Source organism: Manis javanica, chromosome 17 (assembly GCF_040802235.1).
Source record: "Manis javanica isolate MJ-LG chromosome 17, MJ_LKY, whole genome shotgun sequence".
Lineage (NCBI taxonomy): Eukaryota > Metazoa > Chordata > Mammalia > Pholidota > Manidae > Manis > Manis javanica.
Genome location: NC_133172.1, coordinates 12458763 through 12476240, shown reverse-complemented (window position 1 = coordinate 12476240; position 17478 = coordinate 12458763). Strand labels below are relative to the sequence as shown.

Here is a 17478-nt window from a genome sequence, read left to right as displayed (position 1 = left end):
GTCAGGGTGTGGCTAAACTCTGTAAGCTACTCGGGCCCCACAGGCACAAAGACAACTCCAGGCCTCAAAGTGGGGAATGCATATTTTTCAAAAACAAGAAGTAGAGAAGAATAGTCTGCTGCCTCCTGCTGCCCAGTCCCTTGGCCTGGGAGGGCGCAGGAGGGGCGCAGGCAGCCACAACTCTAGGACCTCCTCCCTCACACCAAGGCCTAGAAGGAGAGGCTGGTGAGGGGCAGGCACTGAGGCCCAGACTAGGCCTGCTCTCCCCCCGACATTCTGCACTGAGGCTCAGCACTGGGGCTGAGGGTCCCGCAAGTGTTTCCAGAGCCGAATGCTGTCCTGGGGGCTGAGGGGCCGCACCAGCAGCAGGTCCTGGAGGGTGCAGGGGTCAGCGGTGTGGTCTGCTGGCCAGGATGTGAAGAAGCCTTTGTGGGCTCTGGGCTCCAGGCCCAGGGCACGGACACACAGACCGGTGTAGACATCATCAAAGGGGAAGGGTGCCACACGGGCTGCTGCCCGCAGCAGCCAGGGTGCTAGAGGCCCTGCAATGATGTAGCCACCCCCGCTTGCATAGGCTGGGTAGCCACCTTCATAGAAGGACCCAGGCACGTAGAAAGGTCCTCCATGCTTCCGGAGGGGCTTGGCTTCAGTAAAGACCTCACCCAGGTAGAGGCCTCGGGCCCAGCTGGGTGGCAGGGCCTGAAGGTGGTCCAACAGGGCATGGGTGCGCACGAAGGCATCATCCTGAGCCAGCAGGACAAAGTTCACACCCGGGCAGTGGCGGCCCAGCCAGGCCAGCAGCTGCAGGTCCTTGAGCGTCCGGTTGAAGGGGACGTCGAAGAAGTCCCAGAGCAGCAGGTCGTTGTGGCGGCGGCTCTCCCAGGCCACCAGGGAGCTTAGGTCAGGTCCTCCTTCCCCCACTGGGGACCCCAATAGGAAGAGCAGCCGGATTCCTGGAGCCGGACCGCCCCATGTCTCCCTCACGGCCTGTCGTTCCGCAAAGCGCCCTGGTTCTGACTTGACAGCCAACAGCAGGTAGGGGGCGTCGGTATCTGTGCAGCTGGCCACTTGGCCACTGCCACTTCCAGGCAGCCACTGTGGGAAGCTCCGGCAGGCTGCCGACAGCACGAAGCGGCGGAGGTCCTCAGGGTAGGTGGCGAAGTCCGGGATTTCAGTGGCGGCAGCATTCCCCCAAGCCCGGCAGTCCCCTGCCTCAGAGCTGTCCCCACTGGGCAGGGCCCCCAGCCGCCACTGCTGCTGGTTCCAGTAAGCAGAGGGCAGTGGGACAGTCTGGCCCAGGCGGGCTGAGAGGTTAGCTGGCAGGGTGGGCTCAGGGCTGGCTGGTGTGGGGCCTGGCAGGGTGCCTGGGGGCCCTGGGTAGGCCTTGCCAAGCCAAGCCTCGGATGTCCACTCGATGTACACTTTGAGGCCCAGGAGTGTGAGCAGCGCTGACAGGCAGAGAAGGCACTTGGGGCAGTGCATGACCCGGCCCAGGGGAGGGATGCTGCGGGAGCTGCAAAGGAGCCACAGAGGCCTTTGGGGTGAAGGGACAGGCCCCCACAGTTCCTTCCAGCCCCTGTAATGGCTTCTCCAAGTCCCAGACTGTAAACCCGCCCCAGCCAAAAGCACTGCTCTTCCCTACTGCTGGACTTCAGAACCGTTTTAGTTCTGTTCCAACACCCTGCCTGTCCACTGAGCCCAACCCTTCCACCTTCCTATTGCCCATCCCCCACCCCAGGGATTGGGGACTCTGCCATTCTGGCACCCCCTCCATTCATCCCGTCACCCAAAGCCAAGATCACAGGGGTCAGCTCCTTCCACCTTCACAGAAAGCCAGCCTTACTGGCCTTGCCAGCCCCACCCTAGGGGCCAGGGAACCAGGGACCTGCTGCCTCCTCTGTACCTGCACGTCCAGCTCCCGCCAGCTCCGCCTGGGCCTCCGGTGGGGCCTCCCTGACTCCCTTCTGTCCCGGTCCTGCGGTGATTGTCCTGCACTGGTTGTCGTTGTTCTGCAGCCCAGCCTAACCAGTCCGGAGGGGCGGGGAGCGGGAGGCTGGGAGGACCCCAGGGGCCGGGAGGGGTCGGGGCGGGGCTGAGGAAGGCGGGAGGACGAGACGGGGGAGGCCTGGAGGGCTCCGGCGGCGGCGGCGGCGTGTTGGGGCTGGTTTTCTGGTGAGACGTGGAAGGTGCCAACGGGACCCGGCCAGGCCCTGGAAGGAGAGAACCAGGGGCCTGGGAGAGTCCAGGGGAGGGGGAGGCTGAGGGCCAGGCCCGAGCTTGGGCCGGGTAGTGTTGGAGTGACCCAGGGACAGGCAGAGCCCCGAAGTGGCGAAGCTGGGAGGCCAGGGGCTGGCGCCTGGCCGCGCGGGGGCGGCGGTGACCGTGCGGAGGGAGTGGGTCTGCCCGGTCAGAGGTGGGAAGTGCGGTCGCTGCCCAGCGTCCTGGTGAGGGTGGGGAAGGGGGCTGGAGGGGGCGAGGCAGGCGGAGACAGACACTGTGGAGGAGCGAGAGCCTGGGAGACCTCGGGGGCAGGCAGGAGAGACCTGCGAGAGAGAGATAGTGGACGGGAAGTTGGAGGGAAGTGGAGACAGTGAGCCAGAGATAAGGGGTGGCCGGAAGCCCCTGTCGGGAGGGTAGAGCGAGGGTAAAGAGCAGGTGGTGGAGCGGGTGGGGGCAGAGAGGAGGGAGGCTGCGAACAGAGCCAGACCCAGGGAGCAGGGAGGAGTGCAGGGGACCAGAAGGAAGGGAATGTGGGTGAAGGGGGCCAAGCTAGGGGCAGTGGGGTGGGGGGCGGGCACCAGGAGCCCTCGGGCTGGGCTGACGCCCGCACCTCCACCATCCTCTTTGGTGCCTGGGCCGCCGGGGTGGGAATCCGTCCGCCCTGGGGTCCTGGCCCCGCCCGCAGCTGCACGGCGACTCCGGGAACACTCACATCCGCCCCCTAGGGACACGGGAGGGAGCCTGCTTGTGTTTACTTCCCGGTCCTCCAGAGACCTGCTGCTGGGGCTGCATCAGCTCTCTACGGAGGCTGGCAGGTGGGGCTTCCTCCTCCCAGACCTTCTCGAACCTGGGGTGGACCTAAGGGCCTCCCACTGAGCCTGGCCTGAACCCCACCACCACACCCCCTGTCGGATCATCTCAGGAACCCAGGGTGTCAATAGCACAGTTTTCTATCCAGCACTGATCTCCTCCCCTCAAAGTCTGAATAATGGAGCCTGTGGGACCAGCTTGAGGAAGAGAATACAGAGAGGTAGGGAACATTAATGGAATAAAAGCTAGAGTGGGAAACGACAGCCAGGGAAAATGACAGATCCCTCGAGGAGGTCTCCAAGCCCAGCCACCCCCACCCCCACCGGAGCTGGAAGAGGATGGGGTGTGTCAGGGCCCCTGAGCTCTCCTGGCTCATCCCAGGGCTACAGAGGTTCTTGGACCACGGGTGACACTGCCTGTCCTGGGGGCAGCTGGGAATGTCAGGGCACAGTTTTGGTTGCTGTGTGCATCAGGCAGGGTCCAGGCAGGAGAGAGAAACCACATGGCAACTGGAACAGGGAAAGTAAAATATGGAGAATAATTGAAGCACAAGAGGTGCCTCCTTGGGGACCATGGCTGGTGGTGGCTGTGCAGCTCAAATAGGACCAACTTTGTCCAACGTTCCTGCCCCCCTAAGCCCTGGACCCTCCTCTCAGATTGTGCCAGGGTAGTTATGGCTTCTCACCTCAGTAACCGTAGGCCGTTGTTGAGGCCGAGTTCCAGTTAGCCAACCAAGAAGGCTGCGAGACACCACCCCGTCCTCACCCTTGGCCACACTGGGTCATCTCCAGAATCTAGTTAAGTGCCCTCCACACAGTGGACTTGGCCAGGTGGTGTTATGTCCATCCTCGCTGCTCTAACCCAAGAACCCACTCCTGCACCCATGCCCTGGTGTCTGTCTACACACGTATTCGCAGGTGTTGTAGTTCTTTTAATGCGGGGGCTGATGGGCCACAGTGAGCACCTATGCCCTGGAGCATGCTCAGATTTGACCCTTGGTATTTACAGGTCTTGTGAGAGCAGAGGGCGCTGGGGTGAATCTTAAGAGCAGATACACCCTTCCAAGGCATTTGCCCAGGTGACTCACCACAGGGGTTGCAAGCACAGGAAGGCTGCTGGTCTGAGATACTGGAAAGGGAGTCACAAGTGACTTGGGGGCTCCAGATTTCCTCTGGGTTCAGCTGGATGACCCCATTCCAGATTTCAGGGGCCCCACCCAGCCAGCGTCCTTTCACATGAGAAACCTGTCAAGACTGGGAATTCATCCTTTGTCACTTGGCAACCATGCAAACCTGTATTGTGCTGTATTTTCAGCGCTTTCAGCCCTGTGGCTGCAAGGAGTACAAACTTCAGGACTCTCAAGGAAGCTCTCCAGTTCTGAGGTGGTGACTCGACCTGTGTGAACAGACCCGAGCTTGTCACCATCTATTTGTAAGCATTTGAGGCCATGCCAAAGAATCTGTCCAGCCCCTACCCTTAGAGATGTCATTACTGCCACAGCCTTAAGTGCAGCAGCCACAGGGGAGCCCACAACCCACAGTGAGAGGTCAACAGATGTCAGCACATGCCATGGACTTCTAACATCCTGTTTCCCTTCATACTGTGCTCACGCCACAGGCAGGACCAAGCCAACCCCCAGATCCTGTCTTTGTGAGTATCCCCACAACACTTCAGGGGCCAATACTGTATCCATTTGGATCCAACCAGGAAGAGAAAACCACCGAGTAACTTCAACAGGTAGTTTAATATAAGAGTTAGCGACTTTAACTGCAAATTGAAATAATCAGAGGATTCACTGGGAAGGTTCCTCGGAATTTATGGGAAATCCACCTTTTGGGGCCCGGCAGAATCGCTCACAAGGAGGTGTCCCCCGGGAAGCGCTCCTCCTCTAGCTGCCCGCAGGGCAGGGGGGCACCGGGGCAGGAGCCTGCTGAGCGCGAGCACCTGTGGAGTGGGAAGCAGAGGCTTTCCTCCTCAGATGTCTCGCACGCCCTCTACTGGCAGCCCCATCATGCCAGTTAGCAAAGGAAACTGATTTCAAAGGCCCATGGCAATTTTCACAGAGCAAACAAAAATGTTGAATTTGGAGCAGAGCTAGTACACCTCTACGCGGGAACACCTTGGGACTTGGATGCTACTGGCATTTAGTGAGTGTGGGCCGAGGCCCCCACAGGGCAGAGCCCCTGTGTCAGTCTGGGTCCCAGTGGGAAATAGCACACTCAAGTGTCAAAGAGTCCATTGTCACAGCAGTGGGCAAGGTGTAGGGAAACCACGAGGGGGCTCCTCCGGCGGCCCGTGCCTCCCCAGGCCTGAAGAGGCAGGAAGAAGTTACTGGCACTGGGAAGAGAGATACTGAGTGGAAGGGGCTGCCAGGAGTAGTGCCCCCCTGAGGTAGGCCGACGTCATGCTCCCCTTCCCTCGGACCTGCTGGTGGCACACCTCATCCAGCCCCACCCTCACCCTGCGTGAACCAACTGGAAGCCAGACTGCAGACACTGCACATAGCCCCACTGAGATCCAGCTTGATGGGGAACAGGCTGAAGGCTAGCTGGGGGTGGGGACGGGGCTGGCTGTGTTCCGAGACTGCTCCTCTGGCCCCAACTTGAGGCCCCGAGCCCAGTCAGCCCCCAGAACCTCACAGTTGGGCAGCATCTCCTCCACCAAGATCTGCATGAAGTCCAAGTTGGACACGGCAGGGAGGTCTGAGATGTCTAGCCTGTGCAGGTTCCTGGGAGAGGAAAAAGGGGAGGCTCACATAAGGGGGGGGAGGGTGGAGACAGAGAGAGTGTGTGTGTGTGTATGTAACCATCTTCAGCTGTCCAACTACATAAAATTCACTGCTGATTACAGGTACCTCCGGCTCCTATTGCTCTGCAACAGTGTAAACATCATAGCATTTTCATTAAAACACACGGAAGAACTAGGAGACCTTTCATACTCCCAGAGTCCCTGTGGCTGCTCATCTGTGTGCACGCACATGCACAATCTGGGTCTGTCCTGCAGGCAGAGCTATGGGCGAGCCCACTGTGCCCCTCCCAGCTTCCCATGTCCATGCCTGTGGGGCCCTGAGGTCTCACCGGAGGTGGTGGAGGCAAGCGAGGCCCCGCTCGGAGATTCGGGGGCAGCCAGCCAGTGAGAGCTCCTGCAGTGAGTCAGCCAGCTGGTGGAGGCGGCTGAGACACCAGTCGTCTACATGGGGACAGCGCTGCAGCCACAGGGACCGGAGCCCCTTCAGGACCACTGTGGGCGCAAAGGCGGGTGGCGCTGAGGGCCCCTCTGGAGCCCACCTCAGGAGGGAAGGCACAGAGCCCTGCCCATCTCCAGCCCCCATCCACTCACAGATGTTGTCCAGGCCTTGGTAATTGATGACACATCTACTGGCATCAACGGCCTCCACAGGCACTGCCCGGAACTCCAGGAACTCGGGGGAGATGTGGCCTCGCCTGTCCGGCCGGGTCCACTCCTTACCCTGAAACCTGAAAGGGGAGCGAGGGCAAGTGGGCAGGGTGCCCTGCCCCACCCAGGCCTCCCACCTCCTGAGAATGCTCCCGGTCCCCAGAAAATAAAATGCTTGGACTGTCTGGGGCACTTACTCTACATCAGGCCCGAAACTAAGGGCCCCCTGACAATCCCATCAAAGATAGAATGTTCAGCCAATTTTATGAACCTGGAAGCTGAGGGCTGGAGGGATTACAATGAGAAAAGAAACTATAATACAAGAACCCTCAGACATGGGCAAAAGTTGAGACATCTGTACATGTGTACTATTTTCTATGGAAGGTGCTAGGAGATATGCTCAAACCAAATGTAAATTTCAATTAGAACCAAGATGAAGTCTACATGAACCATGTTTTCCCATAAAAAGGGGAAAAGAGGAGGAGGAACAAGGAAAGAAAACACGAACAGGGCCTGAGCTATGCCACTGTGTAGATTTTGCAAAATGTGTTTGAATCTGTCCAGCAAACCCTGTAGGTTAGATATAACTACCATCCCATTTTACAGATGACAGAACAAGCTCAGGAATAAGTCCCAAGCCCCCAAGCCTGAAGAGGGCAGAGAGGGGGCTCATACGGAAGCCTGTCTGATGGATGAGCCCAGGGCTTAGATGCTCTGATCCCCCAGCCCTGTTCTGACGCTGCTGGTATCATACTTGACTGCACCTCCCTGCTTCAGGATGAAATAGGCGCTGGCGATGTAGGGGCCGTAGCGCTCCTTGATGTAGGTGAAGGATCTGCCAAGAGAACAGGGACCACAGGTGAGGCCTGGGAGCTGCTGAGGAGGTCAGAGTTCACTGCACCCAGACTGAGTCAGGCTGCAAATATTTACTGAGTGTCTACTAGGTGCTGGCCACTGTGGGACAGTGGTAGCTAAGCTAGCTGACCGGCCCTGTTCTTGTGAGGCTATTGTACAGCAAACCCAGGTAACAAACCAGGAAATGAAAGCAAAGAGCAGAGACTATCAACTCTGTGGTGGCAATCACAGGAGAACTGACTAGGAGTGGGTCGGGTAGGAATGGAAGAGACTAGTTTGGTTTGGGTGATAAGAAATGCTTCTTGGAGAAGGTGACACTTGGGCAGAGATCTGAATGGTGGGAAGAAACTTTAAAGTCATGGCAAGAGCCTACCAGGCTGAGGGGACAGCTAGTGCACAGGCTGGGGGGCTTGAATCAGGACGGCTGTACCAACAGTGATTAGGACGCCATGTTGGTGGGGAGAGGGGAGTCCCTGAGAGGGTCTCAAAGCTCGTAGGGGCCAGGTTTTAGGCCCAGGAATTTGGTTTTTATTCTAGTTGCAATCAGAAACCATCTGAGGATTTTAAACAAAGTGGTAATGTTCTCTATTTAATTTCAAGAATCTTATGTTCTCTATTAATTTCGAGTCCTTTGGCTCCTTTGTAGACTGTTCGAGACTGGAGGGGTTAAGGGTACCAGGTAGGAGATCACTGCACAAGATGGAGGAGTGTAGCCAGGCTACAAACAGTGGAGGAGGTGATAGTCTTAGTATTTTGTTGATGGACTGGATGTGGAGGGCAGAGAAGAATCAGGGATGACACCTTAGAATTGGGCCTTAACAACTGAGTGGGCAATGGTGTTATTCACTGGGATGGGGAAGGCTTGTGGGTGAACAGGCTGTTTTAGGAGGAAATCAAGGGTTTGCTGTTAGCCATCTTAGGTTTGAGGTACCAGCTGGACCTCTAAGAGGAGATGGTGGGGAGCAGGTTGCCCGTATGAGCTAGAGTCCTTGGGAAGGTGCAGGCTGGAGATGAAGATACAAGTTGGCATTGGAGGCCACCAGGCTGCCGGGGAGCAGTGGGGGCCAGACCTGAGCTCTGACTGGTGAAGCCTGAGCAGCGGGGTCTTGAGGGCCAGGGGTTCTCACCGGTTTTTCTGGTGCACCTTCAATGTCTGCCTTTGGAGCAGGTACTCCCTCAGAGCCTGTATGTCATAAAAGTGGTCAGCCAGGAACTGGAGCAGTGTTCTCCCCTTCTGCTGATTGCCTTCTGGGGCCACAGCTCTGCTCAGGCGGCGGCTGCCCTGGATACCCTTGTACCATATCGGGGTCACCACGTGCAGGAACTGGGGAGGAAGAGAGAAGAGGGGCTCACCCTGGATTCTCCTGAGAAAGGCAGATCCCCCTGTTCTTGCTGCTGCACAAATCTCCACTCTCTCATTGCTTCCTGGCTCATGAAATGCTCCTTGCAGAACTTCCACATTCTGCCTTTGGGATCCTCCCAGTTTCCCCATGTTCTTCCCCTTAATCGTATCTAATTTTTCCCAAATTCTCACCCTTATTTTTCTCCAAAACACAATTTTTCTCTCAACATCTCTATTATATGACCTCTTAATTTCCCACAACCCCCACCCCCGCCTAATTTTATCCAATTCTCCAGGGAGTCTTCCTGAATAACTATGTCGTTCCTTAAAGTGTAATTTTCTTAATTTCTCTCCATACCATCCTTACCTTCTTAATGCTCCCAAACCCTTCCTTCAATTTCTCCCCAAAATTCATTCCTCGATTTTACACAATTCTTCCCAAATTCTCTCCACGAACATTGCAAACTCTCCCCTTAATTTCCCCCACCTCCTTCCCTTGGAACTCCCAAATTCACCTCTTGATTCCTGTCCCCAACCCCCATCACCCCTTTGGTCGTCCATCAAAATTCCAAACTCTCCCATGTTTTCCTCCCCGGTAGCCTGTATTTTTGGGTCTCCTACACTTTGTTCTCAAATACCAGTTTTCTGGCCAATCTCTTCCCAATCCTCTTCCCTTTCTGGTCCCATTCCCGCGGGCCCACCAACTCCCTCTGCACGCAGTCGGCTCCTTCCTTGTGATTGGCTGAATGTGCCATCTTCGGGACGCCCTCCTGCTTCCTCATTGGTTTCTATCCGCTAACTCCTCGCCCTGCTTCCTCTCCAGAGTTCCTCTGCTCTCTGTGACCCGCACCGACCCTTCTCGTTCCCCAGGAGCAGCTCTGCGCTCCGAGCCTGGGGCTGGGCGGGAGAGGCCTCCTGCTCCCTCTCTCTCTTTGCTCCATGAGCGCCGACACAGGCGCTGAAGGTGGAGGCAGCAGAGTCGACTTCAATTTTGGGGCCCTAGGCGGTCGAGCCACCTACCGCCTTGGGCGCCGCCATCTTGCAACAGTTACATAACCGGAAGGGGCCGGCCTTTTCTTGTCCCACCCCTTTGGTTCAGTCTAAGACTTTTATGGCCACGCCCCTTCGTTTTCCAGTCCTCCTCTTAAAGGTGCACGCACTGGGGGCTGCAGCCCTCCCACGGACCTTCAAATGAGACTAGCCACTTCCTAGGAGAGGGCGGGCGGTCCTTCCTGTTAGAGTACCTTCCCTTCCCTCTGAACTCAGTCGCTCTGAATTTCCCTGTTCCTCCAGCTGTCTCTCGCTACCTCCTTAAAAGAGGGAATGATGTGACCGAGAAACACTTCGTTTTTTAAACCAGGGCCAGGGAAGGGAAAAGTCGAATGGATGGTGAGGTTAGACTTCAGGGTAGGAGACAGGTGAGATCTCAGCACTGGTTTTGTGATATGTTTGCGATTTCACATTGGAGTTCAAGGCTAGAGCTCAGTGGGAAGATTCAGTGTGAAGATTGAGCGTGACGTCTGGTGGTATTCATTCGTTGGATAAATATTTACTGAGCACCTACCACATGGAGGCACTGTTCTGGATGCTGAGTTTACCACAGTGACCAGGACAGTCCAAGCTCCCCTCAGAAAGTCAACACTCCAGTCAGGGAGAGGATGGATAAGAAACAAATGACTAAGCAAGACAACTTCTGACAGTATTCGATGAGGCAAGTAACAACAGCAATATAATAGGGAGTGACTGGGGCACAGGGCCTTCAGCAAAGGCCTTTCTGAAGAGGTGGCATTTAAGTGGAGGTGAAGGATAAGAAGGAAACGGCCAGTACAGAGATTTGGAGGAAAAATGTTCCAGGCAGAGGTAAAGGCCAGTGCAAAGGCCCAGGGGTGGGAAGCAGCTAGCAGAGAGGTAGGAGACAGAGAGGTGGGCAGGAAGCTATTTATTCCATTCCCAGGGGTGTGCCATGATCTGACTTAGATTTGGTCTGTCGTCATTTCTGCCAGGTGGGGAGCAGACCTTAGAGAGTAAGGGCAGAAGCAGGGGGGGCCACTGCAATTAGTCCAGACAAGAGATGAATGGGGACGGCAGCAGGGGTGGGGCAATGGAAATGGTGAGAAGTGCTCAGATTATGCGTCTGTTTTGAAGGTCAATCCAATAGTTTGAGAAGCTAAAACAATAGTGATGCGGTTTGTGGAGATGAAGACACTGGAAAGGAGCAGGTTTGGAAGGGGAGACATGGTGGGCTGAATAGCACCTGCTCCCAAAGAGCCACATCCTGATCCCTGGAACCTGTGAATGTTACTGTATATGGCAAACGGAGGATGTGAGGAAGTTAGGGATCTTGGAATGGGGAAATTATCCTTGATAATTATGGTGGGCCCATTTAATCACAAGGGTCCTATTAGATGGAGGTGGGAGGGTCAGTCAGCAAGAGGGTCATAGGCGCAAGAGGTCGCAGTGATGAGCCAAGGAGTGCAGAAGTCTTTGGAAGCTGGGAAAGGCTAGGAAACAGATTCACCTGTAGAGCCTCCAGAAGGACCCAGCCCTGTGGACCCACTTTAGACTTCTGACCTCTAGAATTCTAAGAGAATATCTTTGTGTTGTTTTAAGCCACTACACTTGTCATTTGTTACAGCAGCAACAGGAAGCTAAAGCAGTGGGGTTAGTCCTGAGAACTCCGTAGTGGACATACTCCCCTGGAGATGCCTGTGATACCGGGCTGGAGATGCTGACTAGGCGTCTGGAGCACAGGAGAGAGGTCAGGAGTAGAGTCTCTGGAGGTGGATATTTGAATATATGATCTATAGACGGAGTTTGAACACCCTGGACTCTAGTGGAGGGAAGCCTGCATTGGCCCCAGCCCTGGATTCAGGGCAGAATCCAGGCTGATAAGTGGTAATATCTGTGGACAAGTCAAACATCAGCAGAATTGGCTGGCTGCTCAGCTGTGGGCCGGCAGCCTGGACATGTGGCACTCCAGTTGAGGGACTGTCCCTTGGAAGCCACCCCTGGCTCCTCAGGCACACTGGCTGGGAAGCCCAGGGTGGCCTGAGTGGAGAAGACAGGCAAGAGCCAAGCTGGGGCAAACCAGAGGTCAAATAGGGAGGGCAGTGGAGGAGGCCAAGGAGCGGCGGTGGGAGGGGCCCAGGAGAGGGCAGGAGGAGGTGGGGCCAGGCACCAGCAGACACCGAGCGCCCACCCGTGAGTGGTCAGGCTTGAGAAGAGGCCAGGGGACCCCGATGTGACCTCCCGCAGGGGAGCTGTGGCTGGGCCCTTGTAGGGGGAGGGGAGGGGAGGCTTTAGAAGGAAGAAAACGCACATGAGGTTGCTGATTCTCACTGGAGAATGGACTTTGGGAGGCTGTCCAGGCCCCCCCACCGGCCTTTACTCCCCCACCCCCTGCTCCGGGGGGACTGGGTCACTCTGGACCTTGCTACTTCCTGCTCCTGGCCGCCACTGCTGGGAGACGATGGAGCAGTGGAGGCAGCTGAGGCAGGCGGGACTGGTGCCCCCGGGACTGGGCCCACTGCCACGTGCCCTGAGGGGGGTCCCCCCAGTGGGAAGGGCTGGCCAGGCCCTCATGTCCTTGGGGGCAGACACTGGAGGTGCCAGGGGGAGTCTGCTGTGGATCTGGGAGGAGCTGGTGAGTGAGGCATTTGGCGGGACAGGAGCTGGGGGTGGGGATGTGAAGGAGTAAATGGAATAGAAAGAGCCAGAGATCTAAAGATAGAAATTGAGAGGCAGGAATAGAGAAATAAAAACATAAACAGAGAGAGAGAGACAAAAAGAGAAAGACAGGAATGAAAGAGACAGAGACAGAGAGACCCAGAAAGGGAGAGAGAGATGGAAAGAAGAGACTGGATGCAACAGAGACAGACTCCGGCTGAATCTGACACAGAGAGATGGAGACAAAGGCAGAGACAGAAAGACTGGGACATGGAAAGACAGAGACAGACAGACAAGGAAAGAGATAAAATAAGAAAGGGACTGAGAAACAGAGAGGTAGAGTCTGGGAGGGACAATGAAGTGGAGAGATAGAGACAGAGAGACAGAGATCAAGGGATGCTGGGAGAAGCAGGATGGCATTCAGGGTCCAGGGACACAGTGGGGGCCTCGCCCACGTGCTTCAAGCCAGGGCTGTTAAAAAAAAGATTATGGTACAATTAAAGATGGCAAGGTGGTAGGTGTAGGGACCACTGCGATAGGATTTTGTACTAGATGGGAGAGATTGGGTTCAAATATGTCACAAGCAAGTGGAATTTATAGCCAACGAGCAGGGGGTGGGGGGTCAGTGGATGGAAAATCACTAAGAGGAAACCTCAGGGGTGGATGGGGGTCTGGCTAAACCGACCTAACAGGGTTCTTGCTGGAAGGAGGCCAGGGATGAGGAACCCACTGGATATGAGAGTGATTGGATACAGAGGAGGGGGATTGGGGCTGAAACTGGATTTTTCTAGGTGGTAAATGGGCCTAGGACATGGTTCAGGAGCCTAACTAAAGTTTGGTCAAGCAAAGAATCATTGTCAGGACTCGAGCTGGGACCTGCTGCCACCCAGGTTCGGGAGGGGGCACGCCGACCCCTTGCCTTCTGGTGGGGTGCCTATGACTCCCCTTTCCCACCGGCAGGGGAACCTCCGCCAAGTGGACATCCAGCTGCTGGGCCAGCTGTGCCGCCTGGGGCTGGAGATGGGGACCCTGAGGGAGGAACTGGTCGCCTTCCTGGAAGAGGAGGAGGAGAGCCTGGAGGAAGAGGAGGAGAAGCCTGAGAGGAAGCAGGAGGAAGGACACCAGGCCGCCTCCTGCCCAGCCCCATACCGCCACCTCCCCGACTTTGAAATGACGATCTGAGTGCCTGCCCTGATGCTTCCGAATGAGATGCAAATTTACACAAAGAGGAGGGGGCATTTGCAGGTGAAATCAACCTGTTAACAGTCGATTTGGAATTGCCCCGTATTCCCTGAGCAAGTGCTTTCTCTTTAGATGTCTGAGATGAGACTGAGGCGCTGGCCTGCGGGCTGTTGGCTGGTTTGCAGAGAAGCTGTAGGTATGTGTGCACACGAGCCGCAGTGAGGATGCAGGGGGATGCGGGTCTCTGCAAATAGGACGGGATGCTTGCAGATAAGGTTTTAGGTCAAGGCTGTCCATTATGGTCGCCGCTGGCCGCACATGGCTACTGAGTACATGTGAATCTTCTGAACTGAAGTGTGCCGTCAGTGTAACATACATGCCGAAGTTCCACGGCTTAGTTGATAAAAAGAATATAAAACATTTCAATAATCTTAAAAAGAATTATATGTTGAAATGAAAATATTTTGAGTATATTAGGATAATTAAACTATTACTAAAACTAATCTCATCTGTTCATTTAAAAAAATTTTGTGCTGATAAAATGTACCATTTTAATCATTCTTAAGTGTACCATCCAGGAGTGTTAAGCTCATTTGCATTGTTGTGAAAACATTACCACCACCCATCTCCAGAACTCATTTCATTTTACAAAACTTGAAGCTGTACCTATTAAACAACCCCGTATTCCCTCCTCCGCAGCCCCTGGCAGCCCCAGTTTGCTTTGCATCTCGATGAATTTGCCTACTCAAGGGACCTCACATAAGGGGGATCGTACAGTACAAGTCTTGTGTGGCTTAGTTCACTGAGCATAATGTGTTCAGGTTTCATTCATGGTGCAGCATGTGTCAGTCTTTCCTTCCCTTTGGGGCTGAATAATATTCCATTGCATGTGCCTACCACGTTTTGTTTACTTATTCATCTGTTGATGGACACGTGGGTTGTTTCCACCTTTTGGTTACTGTGAAGAACATTGCTATGAACAAGGTTGTACAAATACCTGTGTAAGTCCTGGCTCCGAGGCTTTGGGGCATATACACAGAAATGGAACTGCTGGATCTTATGGTAATTCTATGTGTAGCTTTTTGAGGAACCTCTGAACTCTTTCCCAAGCAACTGGTACCATTTGACATTCCCACCAGCAATGCACAGGGGGTTCAATTTCTCCACTCTCTGCCAACACTTTTTTTCTGTTTTGTTTTCTTCCTTTTTTTCTCATCCTAATGGTGTGACGTCATGTCTCATTGTGGTTTGATTTGCATTTCCCTAATGATTCATGATGTTGAGTATCTTTTCATGTGCTTATTCATCTGTTTGTTTTTACATTTTTAAACACGACTGCTAGAAAATGTAAAATGACACGTGTATTTTCCATAGTATTTCAATTGCACAGCACTATCTGAGACCTTTGAGAATGGAATGTGGGTTGAGCAGATGAGCAGTGAGGGTTTACAGCTGTTCTGGATGGGTAGCGACCGTGTCATAGCCCCCCTGCAGGAGATGGGCAGGTGTGTGCAGGTGGCGGCTCAGGAGAAGCAGGGTGGCCAGGGTAGCTTGCCCGGGTCCACATCCGCAGAAGAGATGCCCGCATCACCAGGTGGAGGGCCCCAGCCTGAGGAGGGCCACCTTCAGGGGGGTGGGGATCATTTGGACATTCTTAAAAGCCTTGCTCGCAGTGAGGACACACAGGCTTGCATTTTTGGAATTCTTCATGAAAACCCTTTCTAGGTGGGAGTGAGGATGTTGCTGCGGATGAAATGAGATGTTGGTGGAAGAGGTGCCGAAAGACTGTCTGTGGGGATTTCCGCCTTACAACCTGCTATTGCTTTTTGTCCAGGGGGTCCCCCAGCCTGGGGGTTTCGCAGCAGTGTGGGGGGTTCAGGCTCCATCCCCAAACTGGTCCTCTTTTGCCAGCCTTAGCCAGGTTTGCAGCCCCTGGGCACTCAGCTGTGGGGGCTGGCGAAATGTTGAATGTGAGACCCAGCACCCAGGAAAGAGCAGATACCCCAAGACATGCAAATGACAGAGTCTGTCCCCCTTCCCTTTCTTAGAAAGTGACTGGTGGCTGTCCCGGGTCTCTTGGCAACTACATTCAGGCTGCAGGAATCATGAGGGCTGAGGACTTGGGGCTCTTGGGGGAAAGTGGGGGCAGGTAGGCCCTGGGGGGGTGCTGGAAGGGTGACTTGGGAGGGGATGCTCACTGGGTGGGTGGCTCCCAATTTCTGGTGGGAGTTGCTCTGGGCCAAGGAGGTGACACTATGACACTATGGGGGAGACATCAAGGAGTTTGTGTGGATGTGGCCAGTGCCACTGCTACTGTCCTCGGCGCCACATTTACTGAGCTACTTCCAGCAGTGACCATGTCAGCACCAGGCCTGCCCTCCTGGAGCTCTCAGCCCAACAGAAGCAGGAGACCTCTTGCAAGATGGTCAGGGCCGGGATGGGAGCAGCCTGGGCAGAGGGGTCAGGGCCCATGTAAGGCAACAGACCCAGAAAGAGAATGGGAAGAGTATAACAAATGGAAAGACTACCTATGCAAAAGCCAGGTGATCATCTAGTGATCTAGCTCCTGCTACTCAAAGTGTGGTCCATGGACCAGCAGTATCAGCATTGCTACAGCTACTCACTACTGCATAACAAATAATTCCAAAACTCAAAATAAAACCCCCCAAACAACACCCATTTTGCTTATGAATTTGCAGGGACAGTTCATGTCCGCTTCTCAAAGAGCATCAGCTAGAATCATCTGAAGGCATATTCACTCACACGGCTGGCAGTTGACACTGGCTGTTGGCTGGGGCCTCTGCTCCCCTTCATGAGGTCTCTCCGTGTGGGCTAGACTGGGCCTTCACACAGCATGGGGGGTGCATTCCAAGGAGGGAGCCAAGCAGAAGCCATCTCCTCTTGTGTGGCCTACCCTCAGAAGCCATGTGGTCACTCTCGCCACATTCCATTTGCTGAGGCAATTGCAAAGTCCTGCCCACGTTCAAGGGAAGGGGAAATGGGCTCCACCTCTTTAGGAGGCAGTGCAGGGTTCTGGAAGCCTGTGGGACAGGAAAAATTGCTCTGCTCATTTATGCAAAATGCAAACTTTCACAGCATCACCTGGAAGCTGGCAGGCCTGCTGAAGCTCAGATCCCTGCTGACCCAGAATCTGCATTTCAGAAGGTTCTCAGGGGCTTTCTTTCATAGTTGTTTTGAGAAGCTCTGTTCTGACTCATGATACAGCATTGTCTGGAGCAGGAGAGGACATGAGTTACATGTAGAAAGCTCCCTCCAGGTGCTGTGAGGAGGATGCAGTAGAGGTTTCTAACGCGGTGGTTGGGTACAAGCAGCTGAAGAAAAATAGAAATGAACTGGAATTCATCAAAACTTAACACTTTTGTGCATCAAACATACAGAAAGTGAAAAGATGATACACAGAATGAGATAAAATATTTACAAAAGTATATTTAATAAGGGTCTAGGGTCCAGAATATATGAACTCTTACAACTTAGCAATAAAAAGACAAATAGCCAAAAGGAACAACAAATGCTGGTGAGGATGTGGAAAAAGGGGAACCCTCCTACACTGTTGGTAGGAATATAAATTAATTCAGCCATTGTGGAAAGCAATATGGAGGTTCCCAAAAAAACTAAAAATAGAAAAACCATTTGACCCAGGAATTCCACTCCTAGGAATTCACCCAAAGAAAACAAGATCACAGATTCAAAAAGATATATGCACCTCTATGTTTACCACAGCACTATTTATAATAGCCAAGATATGGAAGCAACCTAAGTGTCCATCAGTAGATGAATGGATAAAGAAGATGTGGTACATATACACAATGGAATATTATTCAGCCATAAGAAGAAAAGAAATCCTACTATTTGCAACAACATGGATGGAGCTAGAGGGTATTATGCTCAGTGAAATAAACCAGGTGAAGAAAGACAAGTACCAAATGATTTCCCTCATTTGTGGAGTATAACAACAAAGAAAAACTGAAGGAACAAAACAGCAGCAG

General features: G+C 54.1%; 3 protein-coding genes and 1 long non-coding RNA gene across 5 annotated transcripts in view; 1 reads left to right on the top strand and 3 right to left on the bottom strand.

Moving 5' to 3' along the window:
* Positions 1-64: 64 nt before the first annotated feature.
* Positions 65-1482, bottom strand: B3GNT8 (UDP-GlcNAc:betaGal beta-1,3-N-acetylglucosaminyltransferase 8). The gene has a single exon (XM_017640228.3). The coding sequence runs from the start codon at positions 1480-1482 to the stop codon at positions 289-291; it is 1194 nt and encodes a 397-aa protein (XP_017495717.1). The 3' UTR covers positions 65-288.
* Positions 1483-2098: 616 nt separating this feature from the next.
* Positions 2099-16228, top strand: ERICH4 (glutamate rich 4). Of its 2 annotated transcripts, XR_005060154.2 has the most exons (3): positions 2099-2172; positions 4345-4680; positions 13250-13386. XR_005060154.2 is itself a non-coding variant. In XM_017640283.3 (2 exons), the coding sequence occupies exons 1-2, from the start codon at positions 11943-11945 to the stop codon at positions 13469-13471; spliced, it is 546 nt and encodes a 181-aa protein (XP_017495772.3). In that variant the 5' UTR covers positions 11833-11942; the 3' UTR covers positions 13472-16228. The 2 variants fall into 2 exon arrangements, 1 of the variants encoding a protein (XP_017495772.3); XM_017640283.3 differs by lacking the exons at positions 2099-2172; positions 4345-4680 and adding an exon at positions 11833-12266 and having other exon boundaries at positions 13250-16228.
* On the bottom strand, positions 4756-9739 carry DMAC2 (distal membrane arm assembly component 2). Its single transcript, XM_017640274.3, has 6 exons — positions 9644-9739; positions 8409-8605; positions 7181-7261; positions 6370-6506; positions 6108-6270; positions 4756-5758 (listed from the first exon to the last, which is right to left on the bottom strand). Exons 1-6 carry the CDS (start codon positions 9659-9661, stop codon positions 5575-5577), a joined length of 780 nt encoding a protein of 259 aa, XP_017495763.2. The 5' UTR covers positions 9662-9739; the 3' UTR covers positions 4756-5574.
* The window catches only part of LOC140847163 (uncharacterized), a 79748-nt gene continuing 76041 nt past the window's right edge, over positions 13772-17478 (bottom strand). The window contains exon 3 of the long non-coding RNA XR_012126849.1: positions 13772-13864. This is a non-coding gene — a long non-coding RNA (uncharacterized lncRNA). The remainder of the gene's footprint in view (positions 13865-17478) is intronic.

Bases quoted from the DNA above. Each gene is read 5' to 3' on its own strand.
- B3GNT8 (XM_017640228.3), bottom strand. From the start codon at position 1,482: ATGCACTGCCCCAAGTGCCTTCTCTGCCTGTCAGCGCTGCTCACACTC.
- DMAC2 (XM_017640274.3), bottom strand. The intron at 7,262-8,408 runs GTGAGAACCCCT...TTCTCTTGGCAG, and splicing joins AAGGTGCACCAGAAAAACCG to ATCCTTCACCTACATCAAGG. The intron at 5,759-6,107 runs GTGAGACCTCAG...TTCCTCTCCCAG, and splicing joins GCTTGCCTCCACCACCTCCG to GAACCTGCACAGGCTAGACA.
- ERICH4 (XM_017640283.3), top strand. From the start codon at position 11,943: ATGAGGTTGCTGATTCTCACTGGAGAATGGACTTTGGGAGGCTGTCCA. The intron at 12,267-13,249 runs GTGAGTGAGGCA...TCCCACCGGCAG, and splicing joins TGTGGATCTGGGAGGAGCTG to GGGAACCTCCGCCAAGTGGA.